Source organism: Tamandua tetradactyla, chromosome 15, assembly GCF_023851605.1.
Source record: "Tamandua tetradactyla isolate mTamTet1 chromosome 15, mTamTet1.pri, whole genome shotgun sequence".
Taxonomy (NCBI): domain Eukaryota; kingdom Metazoa; phylum Chordata; class Mammalia; order Pilosa; family Myrmecophagidae; genus Tamandua; species Tamandua tetradactyla.
The window spans coordinates 31735830-31758377 of NC_135341.1; the positions used below are offsets into that span (position 1 = coordinate 31735830).

Consider the following 22548-nt stretch of genomic DNA (forward strand, 5'->3'; position numbering starts at 1 on the left):
GAATTGCCAACCCAGGTCTGTCTTTCTCTGAAGTTTTTCCACTATAACATAAAGCCCAATTACTTATTTTCCCTGCTTCTAGAAAAAAACTGAGGTTAGATCTCATCTCAATAGTCCAAAAGAATGAAACAAATCCTTTTCTTGTACTGCAATTTGGCTGTATTAAAATATGATTTGCAATAAGCTAGGCTTCGTGAAACATGGTATATGGAAAGAGTCTGTCACAAATGTAATTTTTTACATTTTGGAGCTGGTCCATAACAATCATTCCTCAGAAAGCTAAATGAAAGTGACAACATTTTTTACTAAAATGGAAGAGTCTTATTGCACTACATGACAGAACTCAGTTCTGAGGTCCTGTGAAGGGAGAGAAGATAGCACATGCCCAGCACCCCATCTAACAATGGCTCTGTGGACCATCAGAACCCATTCTTGCTGTTCCTTGGTGTCCCAGCAGGCTTGTAAGTGACTGAGTATCTTTAATGTCAGTACCTGACTTCAGAATTCAAAGATTAATTTTTTTGCCCATAGAATACATGTAGGTTTTTCCTTTGAGAAGATACTTTTTCATCTTTAAAACTGGGGTTACACTTGAACTTACTGCCCTCACCCCCTAAAGGGGACATGACTCCTAGAGGTGTAAATTTCCCCAGCAACATGGGACAGGACTCCTGGGATAAACTAGGACCCAGCATCATTGGAATGAGAAAGGCTTCTTGACCAAAAGGGGGAGCAGAGAAATGAGACAAAATAAAGAGTCAGTGGCTGAGCGTTCAGAGTTGACAATTATCCTGGAGGTTATTCTTGTGCATCACATAGATATTCCGTTTTAGTTTCCGGTGTATTGAAGTGGCTAGAGGGAAATACCTGGAACTGCTGAACTGTATTCCAGTAGCCTTAATTCTTGAAGATGATTATATAACTATATAGCTTTCACAGTGTGACTGTGTGATTGTGAAAACCTTGTGGCTGATGCTCCTTTTATCCAGGGCATGGACAGATGAGTAAGAAAATAAGGATAAAAATAAATAAATAATGGGGGGTGGGGATAAAGGGTAAAAAAATGGGTGGATTGAAATACTAGTGCTTAATGAAAGGGAGGGATAAGGGATGTATGAGCTTTTCCTTTCTTTTTATCTCTTTTTCTGGAGTGATGCAAATGTTCTAAAAATGATTATAATGATGAATGTACAACTGTGTGATGATATTGTGAGCCACTGAATGTACATCATGTATGGACTGTATGTGTGTGAAGATTTCTTAATTAAAGAAAAAAAGAAAAGCACTATGAGCAACTTAAAAAACAAACAGACAAAAACTGGAGTCAATTTTATATGAAAATGACCCCCTGACTTCAAATTCCCCTTTTAGGGATTGCTTAATACTTAATGTCGGAATGCACCCCCTGGAATGCTTGCTAGCAGTTAGCAGCTGAGTATGGGAAGGATCTTCCAAGGTAGTGAGGGCAGGAGTGCTCACAGATTTTAAGGTAAACAACCTGTTCTTTAACATATGTATATACAGTGAGCTTCAGGTATCAGTAACATTGGTTTAATAGCCTTTTGCTTTTAAAGGGACAGCCAAACTCATTACAGGGATGAGCTATAAAAACTATCATCAAATCTTCAAGTCTCTAAGGACCCCAGAATGCCTTGCTTCCCACCTTGTTTCCTCAGCCTGTGAATTATACAGAGTTCTCTGACAGCCAAGAATACTTTCTAAGTTCTAGAAACCTTTCCAGGAGTCATTTATTCCCCCTTGGCATTTCACTCAATCCCAGATGATTTAAAATCTAGAAACCTGCTAGTAAATAAACTTCTTACCCTTACAGTATTTGTATTTAACATGTTTCTTGTATCTTATCATTTTAATACTGAAATGCCATTTCAAGAAGAATTTCAAAGAGCTGAATTAAATAGTTGCAATTTATAAAATATTGTTAAGCAGTATTACTTTATTATCATACCATTCAATAAGGAGAAAAATGATCAACTAAACTGGGTCTCAGGATGAAGCTGCTGGACAGAACTTGGACCCCAAATTCTCATACCACAAAGCATCCTGACAGAAGATCTACTCCTTAAGAGAGGGTTTATGGGGTGGGAAATACTGCCTTAGTGATAGTCCAGACAACACAACATCAGTGGACCCACTGGACTCTCTTGATAAGCACAAGGCTATTTCGCCACTGCTGACCCCAGTGCACAGTTCCAGGTGGGAGAAAACTCTGGAATGGCACTCCTCCCAGAATCTAGTCCCACCCTTGTCCCTTCATCCAGAAAGAAGGCTAAGAAGACATGAACAGGAAGGAAAGGCAAGGCTGAAGCAGGAGAGGGACGGGAGGGGATTTGGAGGGGACTTGCTCAGGATCGGAAGGGGGCTGTGAGCTGCCTTTTCTCATTCCATCCCCAGCCACCTTCAAACAAGTAGGTAGGGTCACAGATGAGAAGCAGAAGGAATGTATTTACGGGTTGGTCTTGCTAAGAATGAAGAAAGCACTTCCTTCTGGGATGGGAGCGATTTTCTCCTTCATGTTTAACTCTGAGATTCTGCGCGGACGGGGACCAGCTGGAACCTCAGGTTCATCCTCCTCCTCCTCTTCTTCCTCGTCACCTACTTTAAATGAAATACATTTTTAACAGGTATAAACAAAGTATGCATCTGAGTTTGAATTATTTCTCTCACTTTCACACTAAAATTTGGCTTAAACATTTATATTCATCTGCTTATAATTATCGAAACCTTCCTGCTTCTTCGGCATGTGGACTGAATGTACATGGGAAGGGTGGGGGTGGAGGACAGAAGGGGTAGGGAAAGGCTGAGAAGTGTTCTTAACTGGTGTGCGTTTGGTCATGGGAATGAGGCTTCCCACCAGTTCAAGGTCTGACCACAGATAAAAGGTGGCAGCAGTAGGATTCTCACTGCCCTCCTCCTAGCACTGGCTATTTCCCAGGTAACCTTCCTACTCAGCCTCACTCCAACAGAAGTGTGGAGGACTTCAGGGTTACATATGATTAGTGCCTCACACTCCCCCAGTTCCACACAGTGCCACCAAATTAGCCAATTCAGGGAGAGACACCGGTCAGGTGAGTTATAACAACTGGTTGTCTTCTAAGAGTTTTCTCAGTGTATATTGGGCTTGCCTGATCTACCCATACTTTTCTTCCTGATACTGAGAATTTGGGTTATGCATGCTGCCTGGGACCAAGAAGAAGCAGAGCTAACTGGTCCACAAGGGGATGAGACCCGTGACGTGAAGGGCCTCAGAAGCCCAGCGTGCACCCTAGCTAGGCAAATCAGCGGCTGACACAGCACGGTGGAAAAGCCACACAGCGCATAAGTCGGTAGTCCGTCCGTCATGAGCCTCTGCCACCATACCTGGCACATCACAAGGCGGGTAGGGGTCCTTGTCCTCATCTTCTTCTCCATAGTCATCAATTGTAACCTAGGATGACAGAGATGTCTCGGGAAGAGGGGAACCTCTGACTTAACTGAGCTTCAGAGGATCAAAGTGAAGAATCAACCCTGCTGTTCAACACAGGAAAGAAAAGTTCCCTCCAAAGTGTGTGTCTATCTGAGGGAGAGCAGCCCAGGTATATGTCCCCAGATGGTGATTTTACTTAGGACAGCCTGAGGAAAGAGTACAGACGAGGAGAACAATGGGGTATAAGCCCTACCCAGTCATGGCTAACCAACACTATCCAAATATCCAGTCTCCCCTATCCTGGCGCTTATCATACACACCACATGACAACTGCATTTTAGTTTCTTGTCTCCCTACTAGACTGTGAGCTCCATGAAGGTAGAAACCATTGATCTTGTTCATTCCTGAATTCCCAGTGCCTGATACACAGTAGCCACTCAGTAAATATTTACCAACCTCAATGAACAAACAAACAAATGAAAAACCCAGAGCTGACATAAGGGGGGAACAGCTCAACAGTGTAACCCTGAGGCCCTGGTCCACCTGATTTGAGATCACCTCTGTGAAGAGACATCAATTAACAGAGCCTGATTAGAATCTCCACTCAAGATGCTAACATGATGTTGCCTACAGGTAAGGTCTGACCATACAATTCTAATACGAAAAAAATAAGTGGTCAAGCCAGTTCAATATTTATCACACTCGTTCTCTCGAAAAATATTGATTAACAACCAGAAGACTGCTTAAATCAATCATACCTCTGCTGGAAAACCAGCATCTACATGGTGTGCCATATTCTCACACCAAAATATCACACAGGGCACTTTCATGGTGTAAATGGTATATTAAGGGAGATACTAACAGAATCATTTTGAAATAAGAGAGGAGTAGTTTAGAACAAATACCTTGTTGTCACTGTTAGCTATCTGGTTGGCTTCTGGCTTGTTGTTCTTTTTATTCTCTAGGCTCTCTTTTCTAAAGAGAAAAGAACATGAGGAACCAAATAACCATATTGCTATGTATAAAAATGCTAATCAGGATTCTGAATCAACAGTGCCCTGATGAAGGACAGAATTTAATTGGAAACAACACTGACAGAAAGAATTTAGAATGACCCAAACTCAGAGCTTCCTGTTAATTTCAGTGCAATGGATTCATTATACAGATCTTATTAAAATTCTCATCCAAAAGCTAATCAGCATTGAATGCATCATTTATTTTATGACACCAAAATTAACTGCAGCAATTCTTTAAGCATGGGAAAGTGCAACTCCCACTCTCAGCTCTAAGGGAGTGAGAGCCAAGAGCCTGGCTCCTGCCCAAGACTCCATTCTCTTTGGTCTGCCCTACACAGTCCTCATGATCACCACAGAGAAGCAACATGGGGGCTGGAGTTCTCTGGAGTGTGTGTGACTCCAGCAGCAGCAGACCTGCCTTGGCTGTGGACAGCCCCCTGAGCAAACACCTCTGGTGAAAATGGCATTACCTGGCAATCTTCTTCCTTTCTTTTTCTTCAGCTTCCTCCTTCTGAGCAGTATTCAAGCTTTCAGCATCAGCCAAATTGTCCACAGCGATGGCCAAGAAGACATTCAGTAGAATATCTAATTTGAAAATTTTAAGGGAACAACACATTTCCAAATGCAACTACATCACGGTCAACAATGCCAAAGTTGCACTTCTCTGCATTTCGGGAAGCACTGGTAGCAGCTGGCTGTCCCTAGTGCTTTATTTACTTGGTAAAGCCAGAGGACCACAGCTACAAGGAACGCTGGTTTTCAAGAAAACTAAAAACCTGTAGAAGTCAGTCTAGAAAGAAGCAAAATTAAAAATCACTAAAGCCAATGAAAACCTACAAACATTCAACATGTCCCTATATGCATGCATGTACATATATCTATTTATAGCTATGATATATACATATCATATAGATTGTATAGAACAAGCTATAACATAACATAGCCTTACCAGAAAGTTGTGTGCTGTTGTGTTGTTTCCTTGAAAACAAACATACTGTAACATATATATCCAGGGTAGTGTTGCCTCTTTCAAAATAGACCCCTTTACCTTGAACAAGATAATTGGAGGCATTCTCATTTGAAATGTCCTTCAGAGTTTGTGCATAAATCATTTATTCATTCACTCCACAAACATACACTGACTATATGTAGCATGCTTGATTTACTGCCAGATGCTGCTGGACTATTCTTCTGATACTTCCCACTGAGGCTAAACCTTTGACTGATGTGGTTGAATTTCATTTCGGCAAACAGTAAAGAGTTAGGTGATTGAAAAAGTTGGTATTAGGTTGTTTTTTTTTTTTCTATGAAGTTGTAATGTGGTTTTCTTTAATTTTTTTTAGTATTCTGAATAACGTTCCCAAATCAGAAGATGCTTATTTCTGATTCATCAGCATTTAAGCACATTTCTGAGAAGGACAGGGGTCAGTGGGTAGCATGTCAAAGATGACCCCTTCTCTGACTAGGGCTTCTCTTTGGCAGCTGTACTGCCATCTGTCTGTCCAGAAGACAGCTGGAAGACCAAGACTCTGAGACAGGAGAGACACATCACTGTCCCACATAGTCTCTGCAATCAAATCTCAGGTGGGCTGCTGAACTCATAATCAAACATAACCTAACAAGGGACTGATGATGAAATATCTGAGAGGGAATACTGTGCTTGACTAATCTATTTAAGTCTTTAAAGAGGATAGAAACTTGAGAGATTTATAGTTAGGCTTTTAAAATACCTTTGATACACTAGACTATTTTTTAAATGGGGCTGCTATGAGCCTGGGGAAGCAATTTCTCCTGAGCTGGGAAATGGCTTGGTAACATGCATGCCTCTGGATGGACACAGGGAAACTGTGCCTCAGACAGGGATCAGTGCAGGGACTACCTTTATTGAGCATTCCCATTAATGATCTCAATGGAGAAATGTGACATCGCCTGCTCTGCAATAACACTAAACTCTTTTGGATAAGGGAAAGCAAATCCAGGGTAACAAACACAGGATACTTAGCCTAAGCTTATAACAGATGGTTTTCAAGAAGAGTAAATATCATCCGCATTTAGAAGCATTACCAGACCCTCCTAAATAATGATATTATCTGGAATTCATTCAAAAAGATCTACCAAGCACCTTCAAAGTGCCAGGTACTATTCTGGGCATGGAGGAGATGGGAGGAAACATAATTGGAGTCTCAGTTCCCAAGAAACATTCATTCCGGTTGGGAAAGATGGAACATTATCAACTATTTAAGTATTTCAGATAGTGATATGTGCTACAAAGAAAAACAACATACAATAGGATAGAGAGCAGACAGGGAATACTCTACTGTGGCCAAGAGAGTCAATCATGGGGATAGCAGAAAAAAAAATACTGACCATTCACTCACCAAGGCCTCACTATATATACAAGATCCTGGAGTATCTTGAATGATATGAAGAAGAAAAAGAAAAGATCCCTGACTCAAGAAAGATATAATCTTGAGTAACCAAGAAGAACAACCAAGAAGTGCTCAACTCAGATTTCAGTATATGACAGACTTACATGTGGTTAAAGATACAGTCTGATGGGCACTCAGAGGTGGAAGAGCTCATCTTTGGGTAGGAGACAGGGCAGTAATGGCTCCCTGGAGGAAAGGGCATTAGAGCTGGGATGAGGGACCAGTAGGATTTATATATGTTGAGACAGGCATTTCCATAGAATACTTTCCAACACACAGCATTGTCCTTCCAGAAAACCAGAGCAGGTCTGTACTGGGGTTTTCACACCAAAGAAAAGTCATTAAAGACCAAGAGAAGATTAAGGGTAATATAGCTAAATCTGGGATTCCTGAGGAGAAGAATCCAGATTAGGAGTCTTTAAAATGGGAGGGTGAAGACTGAGAGGTGATATTCAGGTATTTGTACACTAACTCATTCAACAAACATTTACTGTGGGCCTCCTTATGTTAGGTCCTGTGCTAGGCATGGAGGATAGAGAGCGAGATCAAACAGACTCAAACAAAAGTTACAGGACCATGAAGAGTCTGACTGAGGGAAATACAGACTTGAGAGTCAATTCTGGTAGTCTAGAATTAGAAGGTAACTCTTGGCAGGGAAAAGGGTAAAACACATTGGCAAAAAGTTACTCAGTGTGACAGGGCAGCTAACCAACGGACACGACCCCCAAAGATGTTCAAATTAGCAAAGAACAATTACTTTATAGGAATCTTAAGTCTTAATGAAGACACAGCTGTATCCCTAACCTCCCAGGGAAGATGACATGGAGAATAATCTGTATTGCCCTATGTATCTCTTGGGGCACATGGAGGAGATGCAACACTGAGCTGGATGACCACTGGTACTAGCACGGGAGCTGTCTCATGCTCTTTCTCCCTGACTTCCTTTCATTTAGCCAGCTTTCATTTCTCAAAACCTAACTGGAACTCTGCTTACACTGTACCATTCCCCCAGCTATACTGAAGGTGAGCAGATATTCAGATGGAAAGGCTAGGGCATTTACCTCCCCACCACGACAGCAACCACTACCAGAACTATAGGGACATTCACAGAAAGAAAAACAAAAAAAAACAAGAACAAAACCCTGGTCTTCTCTTTACAGACCAAGAGAAGATTAAGAGGAAAAGAGCTAAATCTGGATCCCAGAGCAGAAGAATTCAACTCGAAGGATACAGTTACCACAGATAAAGAGGATGATGAAGTAGATGCAGACGATCATTCCTGAGGACGAAGGACCTCCATAAGCCATAATGCCATCATACATCACCGCATTCCAGTCTTCACCTGTCAGAATCTAAGAAGCCAAAACTTGTATCAGTTTGACAGCTGACAGTGCCACAAGTCACAGATGCTGTCCCAGGGTTCCTCGGCAGCTGCCTAAACCTGGTTTAAGCTGCCTTAAGCAGTCCATTGTACACTGAGCAAATCCATCTGCCATTGCACAGGGTTTTCAATATATTATTTTTAATTACACAAATATGAGTTACTCCTCATGAAAAAAATCTAACATTACATATAAGATTTATGTATCTTAGACATATGCATCACCCACCCATTTTTAACCCCCTCCCCAGAGAGCATGCTGTTGGTGTATTACTCTCAAGACATTTATCAATGCATTTACTTACATATACACATATCTAGAGTAAACAGGCAGATGGTATCCTCTCTGACTTTTTGAACATAAAAAGGATATTATGCTACACGAATTTTCCTGTAACTTGTTTTTATTTAATAATTTACTCTGAAAACAATTGTTGGTAGGTTCATCTCATTCTTTTTAACTGCTGCATGGTATTTCACATAGTAAATGAAATGGAAATTTAGAATTACATTTAGGAGTTTAGAAGCAGGGAATTCTAAATGCCTTGTGTAAATTCACAAACCATCTCATGAATAGATGCTATTACTACCTAAAATTTCACATTTAATCTTCTTTAATGATGATACTTAATAATTCAAACTATCATGAAATAGAATCAGACGAACATGGACAACGATATAAAAATGCCCCATCTTTCAGATAAGGAGCACAACTTTATCTCCATCTGGCCTAGATATTTTAAAAATTTAAATTGTCATGGATCACGACCAAGCAGAAAAATGAGCAAATAATTTGAAAAGATTAAGCAATTCACAGAAGAACAATTATAAATGACTCTTGGCTATATGAAAAGATATCCAACTTCACTCATGATAAGAGAAATACTAATTAAAACTATAATGAGATACCACTTCCACTCATCAGACATGCAACTATCAGAAAGTTGGAAAACCCACCATGGAGGAAAGGTAATGAGGCAACAGGCATTTTTCACATTGCTAGTGGAGTTTCAATTAACATAACCTTAAAGAGAGAGTTCTTTGTCAATGGGGTCTAAGTTTAAAATGGACATACCTCTTAAATCAATAATTTTGCTTCTGGGAATTTATCATATATTCTCATACATGGACCATTTGATGCTCATTCATCAGTCCTGTTAAAATGAGTACTAACTTGGATATGACCTAAATATTCATCAGTAGGAGACTAGTTACGTGAGTTATGTTACATCCACACCCCAGAATTTATACAGTCCTTAAAAGGAAGAGGCAAATTTTTATGGACGAATAAGGAGGGCTTTTAATGACACTTTAAGTGGTAAAAGCAAGGTGCAAAACAGTCTGTAGAATTAGCTACCATTTGTGTAACTTTATCTGCAGGTAGGCAGGTAGATAGGTAGGTTGATTATATCTAGGAACAAATATACAACAAACTGCTTAATGGTGATTGTTTCCTAGAAGAGAAAATGAGTAGCTGGGGTGGAGGGAAATTCGTTTGTCACTTTATATCCTTTTGTAACATATGAATTTTGTACCACAGTTATGTGTTATCAATGAATGACTAAATGGTTGTTTTAAAAGAATTAAGATAGGAAAAAAGAACAACTGAATGGCCAATGAATCTTAGATATTCTGGTCTCTCATTTTTTCAGAAAAGGATAGGTGACTCATCTAATATCAAAGAACTGAGTATAGAAAGTGTTACCATGGAACCCAAAGTCCATTGTCCTCCCCACCATGCCACCCTGCCTCTCCGGCAGGACTATGATGCACTGACATCATGGCATATGTCAAAGACAGATGGTTCTTTTAAACTCATCTGCCAGGCTCTACCTAAGGTGGGGGCTCAGCTCACAATATAAGAGGGAGAAAGAACAGCTAAGCTCAGAGGCAGGTGTAGTGGGGAAAATGACATTGCTCTGAGCAGCAGAGTGGTCTGTGCATCTCTGAGACACTGTGGCTTCTTTCTCAGCCCAGGGCCAGCAAAGCTCTATCAGCACAGGTGTCCTCAGAATCTCTGACCATTCTCTTTACAACAAAAAAGAGCAACAGAGGGCTGATTCCTCTGCCTATACGCCAAAGTATTAGGACTTTAGAATTCACTTCTTTGCATAAATCAACTATAACCAGGATTATAAAACTTGTCTGCAATTAGAAATTAGGTAAGAATAAAAAGAGGATTTTAGAGCCTATCTTACAGAAACCTCAGAAAGCTCACAAAATCAAACAAAAGTTTTTGGTTCATCACTTTGTTATATGTCTGGTTGTCTTAAAAAAAAAAAAACAGAGAACAAGAGAGTTAATTTAATGAAATCACATCACAAAGTTAACTGGAAAATAATGCAAAAGGAATAACTTAAATGGCCAAAAGTTACCAGACTATTATTAGGGCAGAGATTACCAATAAAAAATGGATTTTCTTTTCTTACTGAGTTATAGACAGATAATAAGGTATACTTATGCTGCTCATAAAGGGGAGGGAAAAGGGAGAACTCACCTGGAATACTGTTAAAAGTGCTTGAGGGAAATTGTCAAAGGTGCTCCGCTTGGTTTGTGTTTCATCAAAATTAAACTTGCCGCCAAACAACTGCATCCCAAGCAAGGAGAAGATGATAATGAAGAGAAAAAGCAGAAGCAGCAGTGAAGCAATGGACTTCATAGAGTTTAACAAGGATGCCACCAAGTTGCTCAGAGAGGTCCAGTGCCTGCAAACCACAATGAGGGCATGAGCACAAAACATCCCAGGTAGGACTGAGCAAAGAACATTACTTGACCAGGGGATGTGGTTGACCACCACCTCATTAGAAAATACCTTCCGCGAGATATGTTTTCTTACCTGGTCACTTTGAAAATCCTTAGAAGTCGCACACACCGAAACACAGAGATCCCCAGGGGTGACATGATTTCCAGTTCTACTAAGATTGTTTCGGTAATTCCGCCACACACCACAAAGCAGTCAAACCGATTAAAAAGAGAGACGAAATATGCCTGGAGGCCCAAGCTGTACATTTTTACCAACATCTCACAAGTGAACAGAGCCAAGAGGACTTTGTTAGCAATATCTGGAAAGACAAAGAGAGCACACATTCTTGGGATGTCACTGTGGGTGACACCCAGACATGCTGTTTCTCCTCACACCTCCTCATACTTCCCTCCTTATCAGTCCTCACAGGAAACACCACCTTCTCAATCATGCCTGCATCTCTGTTTGCAGAGAATCCATTATAATATCTTAGCCCTGGGCAGAAATGTGGCATTCATGTGTATAGTCTATTTTTCTGTCAGGTTCTAGTACTGCTTTCACCATTACCTGGATGTGTGACCCTGGAAAAATTACTTTATTTCTTTGGGCCTCAGTCTCATTGACTATAAAATGGGGAGGAGACGTTTATTGCCTAATCTCTGAAGCTTTCTAGGCCTAAATGTCTATGAGTCTGCATTTAGACCATCATATCATATTACAGTTTTTATTTAATCACATAAGAAAAGACCCGTCTGGTCTTGCTGAGAGCACTATAATATAAGGAATAGCCTAAAGACATAATTTTTAACAGCAGAAAATACCACCAAGCAGGATGGAAAGTTAGATGGAAACAAACTGACTTGATGTAAGGGACTGAACCTGTCAAATCCAGAATGGGCTGTCTCAGGAAATGAGCTCCTCCCACAAACAGTTAGAGTATTTAAGGCAGGGGAACAATAATCAGTTGTCAAGAATATAATAGAAGAGGATAAAGCGTCCCTTGGGGGCAGGGAGAAAGGATATGAAGTCCCTTTCAACTCCAAGATTTCTTGATCTTAGGTTGTCACAAATTAGGACAGTGAGATCGTGTTGGCGCTAATCAACTTCAAAGTGTTACACAATGCAGCACGGATGGCATCCCAACTCCAGGCACACAAGGAGGAAAGCTGCCAGTGTTTGGACTGTTCCTGTCTTCTTTCGAGTTAGTCTTCAGGAGAAATGCTCCTATACTTTATTAAACATCGCTCAGATAAGACTAAACTGCAGTAGGCCAGCCTTAGGAATCTTTAAAATTCAGAACAAAAGAGAAGAGCTACTGCTTGTACCTTGAATCTGTGTCAACCAGTCAGGCTGGTTGTAGTGCTCAGAGGAAATAGTTAATGTGTTCAGAAACACCAGGACAATAACCAGCCAGTAAAACGTGACAGACTTCACTGCAGCCCTACATCTTCTTCGATTGAATCGATTCCAGCGACGCCAACGTCGGCTGAAAGAGAAGCAAACGTTACTGCCTGGAACACCACATAGAGCAGCTAAATGTCCAATAAACATTACTGAGAGATGATCTGGTTTTCACTCTGGAGGTTTAGACTGGGATGGAGACGCAGGAAGGAAAGAAGAGAACAAATGGCATAGAAATGAAAGGAGCTCGCAATATAAAATTATGTCAGTCTTAAAATTCAATCTTTAAAAGTATAATATTGAATTGATCATGCTATTTCCTATCTAGTCTTAGAAAACTAGAATGTGTCATATGCAACCATGAAATAGGTTAGAAAATCTAAATATTTATTGATTCATATGCAGACTCAAAGCTATACTTGCACGTTTATGCAGGTCATATACCCATCATATGGGACATGGATCTGTGCGTGCTGTCAGTGCAGAAAGCCATTTAGCTTACTCCCCAGCATCTCAGTTACCACCAAGAATTTATCAGGCAGCAAAGTGCTCCCAAACCAGTTTTCTTTTTAGGACACCTTTCAATCCATTGTTAAATCTTTGAGTTTCCGCTGGAACCTGGCACTTGTCAAAGCTGAATAGGACATGAGTCTTCATACTGAGTCATTAGGTACACTTTCTAACTTGTGATGCTGAAAATATACCTTTAGGAAAACAGCCAATATTGAATCATGTTTTCATAAAAATAAAATGAGCTGAGTCAAACAGACAAGTAGCATGTCCTCCACCTACTTTCAGTTCCTGTTTGTAATTAGGGAAAATATTCCCTCCCTTAGCCTGTTTCTCGTGGAAAATGTTCCCTGCCACAAGGAGATGGTTCGGTAAAGCATGCCACTAGCTGCTGCTCTGTGCCCTGGGTCCCAGGGAAGGACCAGCTAAGTGGTGATGCCAGTCCTCTCCAGACTGTGATCACTGATGGGGATGGGGTGGCACTTCTTCTAGAGGCCTGAGTCAAGAAGAATCTGCAGACTGTGTCCAAGCTGCTGAGTTGCTATGCTAAAAAAAAAAACAAACCCACAAAACTGCAACCCAGAAATCATGCAAAGGAAGAATTCTGCTAACTCTTCACCAAGACCTGGAACAAGCAAGATACATTTTATGATTGCTCTTGTTTTGTGGTTTCCAATGGTAATAGCAGTCAGAAACAAGATGATCACTGTGAAAAATTCTACTGAGGACACTAAAGGCTCTGTTTTATTTGAGGCTGGTTTTCTTCTATGATACATGATTCAGCACACATAAGCAAGGTGTCCTGAACAAAACTCACTTGGGGGTGCTGCAGTGACAAATTACATGTGTCACCCAAATCGATGAGACCTCATTGTCTCATTCCTGAATCCTACTGCACTCCCTATCTCGCCCCTCACAGGGTTTTAAGCAGCCAGGCCTGTTCTTTCACGAGACCAGTGTTTCAAAGCACTGACGTTATACCAGGACCCATGCCACGAACTGGGTATATGGAGATGAAGAAGGCATGGTCCTATGGCCCCTACCTTGAACAGTACATTAGGGGTATGGCAAATCAACAACTATAAATACACATGGTATGCTGTTCTCAGGTGCAGGGTACAGGAGCAAAGAGAAGGGAACCACAGATGGTGTTTGAAGAGTCAGGGGAGGCTTCTCCAAAAAGTTGACATTTGGGCTGAATCTGTGAGAGAGTTACTCTCTCAGAGTTATCTCTGAGAGAAAGGATGAAGGACAGTCTGTCCAAAGAAGACTGTATGGCCAGAAGTAGTGAGGTGGGGAGCAACGGAGTAAGTGATATGTCTGAAAACTGAGAAGTCCAGTACAGCTACTAAATGGGGGATATGGGAGAGTATCAAAAGATGAGGCAGAAGGTCAGGGAGGGGCTAAATAAGAAAGAATTTATATATACCCTCTGACAAGAGGGAACCATGGAAAGACTTTCAATTTTTTAAGTAACGATTATTGAGATATAATTTACATATAGCAAAATTTACCCTTTCTACTTATATTGTTTTATAACTACCATCCCAATCAAGATATAGAGTATTTCTATCACTCAGAAAAGTTCCTTTATGACCATTTGTAGTTAATGAACTCTCCTCACCACCAGCTCCTGACAACTACTGATTTGTTTACTGTGCTTCAGTTTTGCTTTTTTCCAAAATGTCACATAGATGGAATCACACATCACATAGCCTTTTGAGACTGGCTTCTTTCATTTAGCAAAATAATTTTGAGATTCATTGTATTGCTGCATGTATCAGTTGTCTGTTTCTTTTTGTTGCTGAGTAGTATTCCCCAGTGTGACTGCAACAGCTTGTTTAACCATTAAGCATCTGATGGCTATTTGAGTTATTTCTACTTTAGGGCAATTATGAATAAAGCTGCTAGAAACAATCACATAAAGGATTTTTTTGTATAGACATATGTTTCCATTTATCTTAGATAAATACCTTAAGAAGAGGGTTTGCTGGGTCATACGGCAAATATATATTTAATTTTATAAGAAATTGGCAAATTGTTTTTAAAAATCATTGTGTCCAGTACTGAATGGTGCATGAATGTGGTGGGAAGGGGAAGTTTTCAGAGGAAAGGGGAAATTTCATGTCACCAGAAAGAAAGCTGGAAGTTAAAAGTTGGGAATGTGTAACAGTGAATCTTGTGGTGGACAACATCTGTGATTAACTGTACAAATATTAAAAAGTTCTTTCATAAACTAGAACAAATGTATGACACTAATACAAGCAGCTAATAATAGACCCACTGCAAACTATGGACTATAGTTAACAGTAATTTAATACTCTTTCATTAACAGTAACAAACATATTGCACCAATTCTATGGGTCAGTAATGGGGGGGAGGAGTATGTCAAGATTTGGGTTTCCTTTTTTATTTTTATTTCTCTAATGGAGTAACAAAAATGTTCTAAAATTGGTCACGGGCTTCTATGCAAAACTATGTGAGGATATTGTGAGCCAGTGATTGTACACTTCAGATGATTTATATGGTATGTGAATATAGGTCAATAAAACTGCATTAAAATAAAAATTGCTATGTCATTTGACATTTCACCAGAAATGTATGTGTATTCCCACTGTTCTGTATCCTTGTCAGAACTTGGTATTGTCAGATTTTTTAATTTGATAAATTCTAAAAGGTATACAAAGGTATCTTACTTGTGATTTTAATTTGCCTTTTCCTAATGACCAATGGTATTGAGCGTCTTTTCAGCTGCTTATTTGCCATCTGTATTTCTTCTTTTGTGATGTGCTGTTCAAATCTTTTGCCCATTTTTTATTGTGTTGCTGTTTTTCTTATTTTTGACACTATTCTTTATATGTTCTTGATACTGTCCTTTAACAATAAGTATGTTATAAATATTTTTCTTCCAGTCTGTGGCTTATCTCTTTTCTTAACAGTATCTTTCAAAGATCAGAAGTTTCCATTTTGATGAAACAGAATCTATTTATGTTTTCTGTTATGGACAGTGCTTTTGATGTTGTATCTAAGAAATCTTTGTCTAACTCATGGTCACACAGATTTTTTCCCTGTTTTCTTCTAGAATTGTAATAGCTTTAGGTTTTTAAATTTAGGGCTATGTCCAGTTCAAGTTAATTATTGTGTATGGTGGTAATATGTTATTATTATTGAAAATAACATTTATATGGAAAAGTACACCAATCATAGTCATCTGAATTAACAAATTTTTATCAACTTGAACATGTACCTGCACCCACCCAGATCAAGAAACAGAACATTATGAGTACGCTCAAAAACCTCTTAAACCCCCTCCTATGGAAAGCTTTTCAGCAGAAAAGTGACAAGAAATATCTTAGAGAAATGACTCAGAGAGATGTATGAAGGACTGGTGGGAAACACAACTGTTTGTTACTGTGTTTTGATTTGTTTGTTTTGCAAGGAGACCTTCAGCATCTGCTTCCCAAGGCAGGTGCTTAATTTTTAATGGACTGATCTTCAACATTAATGTTACAACCTATATAGTAAAAATCAAGTCAGAACAATTCTACATAAAATTCAGAAGTTTTAGAAGGGAGGAAACAACACACAGTCTAAAGAAAAAGTAGGAAAATACTCACCTGAGCTTTGATTTTGAGATGGCTTGGCTGAAAGAAAAACAAAGAGATTCACATTAGGAAGTCCTAAACATAATATCCTTCAATATTGCAGCTGAGGTACCACAAAATTCATGCACAGAAGCTTGGACTTAGCATTCCCAGGTTACTGCAGAAGGCCAGCTGGGTTAAGAGAAGAGCAGAAAGCAAGGACTTCTAGGGCCAGGTTGAGCAGTCTTGAGGGTCCAGACAAGAAAAGACTGTGTGGCCCTGGCAAATGGGGGTGATGCTAGGGGCTCTTTATCCCTACCCCATGTTTCCCAAACTGAAACTCAGCCACTCATCTCAACAACAGCACCTGTTGTTACTATAGCAAAAGGAACACTGGACAAGGAATGAGAAGACACAGGTTAAAATCCTCGCCCTGTTGTCACTACCTGAGTGACCATATGCAAGCAGAATACCTTTTTGAGCCTCAGTGTTGTCATCTATAAAGTGGGGAAGACAAACCTACTCCATGCCCACTTCACAATTGTTATAGGAGGGCTGAGCAAGAATGTAAAGGCAAAATCATTTTGTTAACTATTGAGCATTCTGCTCATAACATATCATTTTTATGAAACTTTGTCAAGGAGAAAATTCAGTTCTCTTGGAAACTACACCTGGACTTTACAGAAATAAGACCTAAAGGATACCAGCAAGAAGCAAACAAAACAAAACTATCCAGAGGCTCCCCTAAAGCAGGTAGCACAAGGCACATTCCATATGACTGGTAACCATGCCACTACAGCCCAGATCATCTACAAAAAAGCCAATGGATATTAATGTGATGGTGTCCTCCTTTGTCAGGAGAGGGTGGTGCAGTGCTCCCAAAGAAGTGCCATGAGCAAAGGAGGGCAGGGCCTCAATATCCAGCCACTATGTATGAGGTTGGAAAATCCCATGAGTGAAGGAAAACTTAAATATGCAGCACATTCTAGTCAGCAGCTGTGCCATTCAAAAGCACTGATGCCAAAACCACACTTTAAGGAAAATCAGGCCTTTTACCCCCACCGCCGACACCCAGAAGGCCCAGTCTTGGCCACGCCTCTTCTTTTCCACCAGCACCTAATGAACACAGTGGAATTGCTAGATTAGCTGGTTTGTTCTTCAGCAGACTCCACCTCAGCAGGAGGAATTACTTTAAGAAAAGGCATGCAATGTGCTGGGGAGACCGAGTGACTTGGGATAGGAGAAAGAATGCTGAGGAGTACAGAGTGAGCTCACCCCCCTCTCTTGTACCTAAAACCATGGCTCCAGGTTTCCATGGAAAACTTGGGTGTCTTCATCACCATTTCCTTTTCTAAGAAGATATGAAGAAAAAGGAGGACAAATGGCATCTATACTCACCAGAGGGTTCCACAGCAGCCCTGGTTCTCGCCTTCACCACTTACATTCTCTGTGTTCACGGACTCAGTCTCACTGGTAGGCATGCTAGCTGTAGGGGGGAAGAAAATACTTTAGACAGCTCGCTGGAGGCACTATAGATAGACCTGGGAGCAGTGCAGATACAGAACTCTCTGGGAACTTGGGAGGAAGGTAATGTAGAGCTCCTCAGGGGCTTGGCCAGAAAAAGTATGTAAAGAGAAGTGAGGCATCTCCTACAGTACCAGAGTTTTGCTTCTGTGACATCTGCCAAGAAAGCCCACAGACACCTTCACCAGAAGAAAATTCTATCCATCCTTTCTCAAGAAAAGAAACCTAGGGGTCTAACTGAGTCCTGTCACTGTGCCTGGCAACAGCTTATCCTCCTAATTTTCAGATTAGGAGGATATTGAGACACTGAGACAACACCAAAACATCTCGGTAACAGTCATATCTTTGCTTTCCTCAACAAGCAGTCTCTAGAAAATCTGTGAGTAGCGTTACTATTTCATAAATAAATTCCTATTTTAAATATGCTTGAAGGAGAAGAAGTATTGTGGGTGGCATACACAAAATCTTTTTTAAAAATCTAAGGACTGGGCAAGCCACGGTGGCTCAGCAGGCAAGAATGCTCGCCTGCTATGCCAGAGGACCCAGGTTCGATTCCTGGTGCCTGCCCATGTTAAAAAAAAAATAAAAAAATCTAAGGACTTTACTCATTTTTAACTACTTTATCTGAAGTTCATGTTCTCTGAGCTGGTGAAACTGATATGCAGAAGACATTTACAAATAGCCTGGCACTAAAGTGCCAAGGAAATATCGTCTTAAGAGTAGAAGAAGAGGAAGGGGAAGGTTTCCTCCAAACCAGTGACCAGAGGGCAGAGCTGCCTGTAGTCCCAGGGCCACTGGGGTCCCTGGGCATGTCTCACTTCTCCACAGCAGGATCCTGAGCAGGTTAAGTGGAGGAAATGTAGAAATGTGTCCACTAGGGTCTGGAAGTTCAGGTACACACACCTTTACCCACCTACCCACAGCTACCATATGGCACATGGCATTTTTCTTATCCATTTGACTCAACCCGATACACATGACACACATGTGCAGAGATCAGGCAGTGAAGCAGTGAAGGAGGTATGGGTGCTCAAAGAGGAACAAGGTACCGCACCTATCTAGGAGGACCAGTGGGAGAGGCACCCCCCAGCAGATTTCAATGAACTGCAAAAAGTGCTACCAGAAGGTTCTGTGCAAGGAATTCCAGAAGCAGAGAGTAAGGAATTACTAATTCTGCTGTGAGGGTAGGAGAGGAGGTCACTGAACATTGAAATGGTACAGAGCCCCATAAGCACATGCATTTCTCTTCCCTTAGGCGTAATTCTGAATTGTAGCAACTGTTTTTATAGATCTTTTTGGTGTCAATAGGAAGACCTTTGCAAGGATGCTTCTAGTTTCACTGGTATGGTGCTCAAGTGTTATGGTGAAGATTTTGAGGGCAAACCCAGGCTTGGAGGGAAAAGGCATTGGAATCAATTAGCCATCTACACAGCTGCACATCTGCTGCCCCTGCTCAGGTGAGAGACACAATAAAATTATTGCAAGGATGAAGGTGGACCTGACTGGAGGAGCCCAGAGACCTGAGGGTACCAAAAAAGAATATCCCTTTCCTTTTGTTAGTAGCCAAGGAACTGAGCCCACCTGGGTGGGAGCGATAGCCATGTCCAGGAAAGTTGAAGTAGATTTCAAAAGTAAAGACCAAATGAATAAAACTACAGAATTATATTACACTACTGGTGTTCTTCTAGAGTAATCATTTTAATTTTTCCTTAGTTAAGTCAAAACACACCAACTTCAAATCTTGGTTCACTTTTTTACCATTCCATGCAAAAAAACAGTCAAACAAAAACAAACCCCAAACCACCATAATCCAATATGTAAAAACCTTTAACAAAAAACTCCATTAAAATGCACACACACACACACACACACAAGAGGAAGCTACTCATGCATTTCTCCTTTCCATGACTGTTCCATGCTCTGACTGTAGCAAAGAGACGACAGGATTGTAAAACTCAATGAAGTTCATTGCTATGCGCGTTCCTCTCACTGGGTTACCCTTCTCTTCAGATACAGGTAAAAAAATGGGAGACCCTTGGGTGGCCGATAAAAATGAGGTAAGGCACATGTAGTTCTGGGTCCACAGTGTTCTGTGATCAGCGAGGCTCATAAATGTTAACTCATACTATTATCACCAAAAAGCCCTTCTGGAGCTCCCTGAAAGAAAAGCAACCCTCCACCGTAGGTCCAAACCCTATGTCACTGTACCCTGACCATGTGTATTGCCCCATGTACGTATCTAATGTGAATAATCTTTCTTCTGAATCAACTTTGGCTACCACTCTTGGTGTGTATGTTTTCTGTCTTAAACTTAGCTATTATCATCTAATTCAGTAAATCTACATTAGCGTGATGTCGCCAGGGCTGAGGAGGTGGAATGGAGAGGTAAAGAAGAGAAAGAGGACAGTGACTATGCTAGAATTTGGTGGCCTCATTTGGCCCTGGAAATGAACCTTGATCTAGTCCCTGAATCTGAGCATGGGAATCAAGCTCTAATTGGGGCCCTGGCAACCTCTCTTTCCAGTCCAGCCTCTTGCTCCCTATCACAGATCAGCATTTCCTTTTCCAACAGTACATAAAAAAATCAAGCCCAGGGGGCATAACCAAAGCGCTCATTTGCATATTACAACATTTTACCTTACACTTACACCACATATATCTTCTCTTTTTGAATGTTAATAACTTGATATGAATTTTACTTTACTTGGCCCCAGTAGTATCTCATCTACATTTAAAAAAATCAAGACATATAAATATAGACTCACAGATTACTAGAACTGACAGAGAACGTCTGAGATTACGTGAACAAACTGTGATTCCACAGATGAGAAAAACTGAATGACCTGCCTTAGGACACGGTTCAGACATGACAAAGCTGCGATGATAACCCAATTCTACTGATTTCCATCCAGCATTCTTTCCACCATACCACCCCACACCTGTGGTTTTGGCATATTCTACTTAAAACTCCACAAATCAGCAAATTCCAAAAGCAAGCATATCTATTATCCATCACAGTTGGTTTGCTAGTATGATAACACGAGCTCATAGAAACCTGGCATATTGCCAGACTACATTCGGGAGAGAAACCCGGTATTAGGAATAATACGAAAATCAAGCTTCTATGGTGATTACTGGGATTTTATAAAAATCCCAAAAGAAAAGGTTACAACAGCCCACATAAGTAAGTTCATGAGGAAATTACTAGAGCCCGTGCCCTTCTTCCTAAGTGGCTGCTGTAGCATCATGGCTGCCCATTCAGGAAGACCACCTCATCCCCTTCAGCAGTGATTCAGTGTTACTTGCTGACAAGTGGCAAGGCCTCATCAGGGGTTCAGGCAGAGAGAGGTCTCAGACCCCACCAGCTCACCTGCAGGTATCAGTCCCTCTTTTGCAGAAGTAAACCAGGGCAGGGAGCTACATGTGGAAAATCTCTAACTCCTTTACCCTGATACATTCCAAGGAATCTTAGGACTTTATTGGAAAAATTTTGTTTTATAAATTAAAAAAAAAACTATTTTCAGTGATTTTGGGCACAATGTGGAACTAAGACAAATCTGTCACCTGTAATGGGATGCTGATTTTTTCCTAAGATTTGCTTGCTCAAAATCTGGAAATGCTCAGGGCCTGTGTTCTGCAGTCTACTCAAGGCACTGAGATTTCTGGGGAGAGCTCTGAGGCTTAGAGTGTGATGCACTGAGAAGCCCTATATGCTGCTGTTGGTCAGGAGGTAAAGTGGATCGTAGCCAAGCACATCGTGGGCTGCAGCCTGCCTGGGCAGCCCGAGATGGGCCACTATTTGGAGCACTCCATGTGGATGATGGGTCGCATTTTTCTTCAGCATCTTGTACTGGTTCTGGGTGCCACCATGGCAATGCCATACAAACAAACCAGGGGAAATACAGCGTTTCTCAGGTCAGTACAACTAATAGTTTTTCACCAATTTGCAGTTTTTCACCAATGTGCAAAGGTTTCTCTACTCTCATTCTGAAGAACAATATACTTTTCAACCATGCACATATACACACGGAGACACACACACACATGGTGAATGAGACTTCGCGTGGGTTCAAGTAGGCAGCCCCAAAATTATTTTCACCATTAAGAGGCATATCAAAATCTGCCTTCTATGATGGAGGCTAACATGGTTATAGATTCTAGACAAGATGTCAGGAAAGCTCAGTCCTCATCCTTAGGTGCTGTGGGGTCAAGCCCCCTCTTACTCTGTGGGCTGATTAACTTGATCTATTCAGAGATGCTAGGCAATATCATCTCTAAAATCCATTTACTTCTGACCTGCAAACTGTCTGGTTTTACCACCAGCATCAAGGGGGTTTCCCTGTGTTCTACCAGTTCTTCAAGGAGAGAAGGGATCAAGAAATATGCAAAGTTCCTGCCTGCCATCTCGCAGGAGGCTTAGACAGGAGTTCATTAGCCTGCCCAGGAGATATTATTTCAGAATGCCCTGGGAAATAGAACACATCACAGGAGCGAGCTTGAGTCAGCCAAAGGCCACCTGGATCCTGTAATCAAGAC

General features: G+C 40.9%; 1 protein-coding gene across 8 annotated transcripts in view; it reads right to left on the bottom strand.

Moving 5' to 3' along the window:
- CACNA1D (calcium voltage-gated channel subunit alpha1 D) overlaps positions 1–22548 on the bottom strand; it is a 413019-nt gene that overhangs the window by 78851 nt on the left and 311620 nt on the right. For 6 of the 8 annotated variants that reach the window (XM_077128983.1, XM_077128981.1, XM_077128984.1 and 3 more), the window contains 11 exons: positions 17887–17974; positions 17545–17604; positions 16522–16548; positions 12319–12479; positions 11087–11312; positions 10748–10955; positions 8101–8221; positions 4911–5025; positions 4330–4399; positions 3379–3445; positions 2469–2616 (listed from right to left, as the gene is read on the bottom strand). In XM_077128983.1, coding sequence (XP_076985098.1) covers positions 2469–2616; positions 3379–3445; positions 4330–4399; positions 4911–5025; positions 8101–8221; positions 10748–10955; positions 11087–11312; positions 12319–12479; positions 16522–16548; positions 17545–17604; positions 17887–17974 — 1291 coding nt within the window. The remainder of the gene's footprint in view (positions 1–2468; positions 2617–3378; positions 3446–4329; positions 4400–4910; positions 5026–8100; positions 8222–10747; positions 10956–11086; positions 11313–12318; positions 12480–16521; positions 16549–17544; positions 17605–17886; positions 17975–22548) is intronic. The other 2 variants (XM_077128982.1, XM_077128988.1) reach the window with 2 other exon arrangements.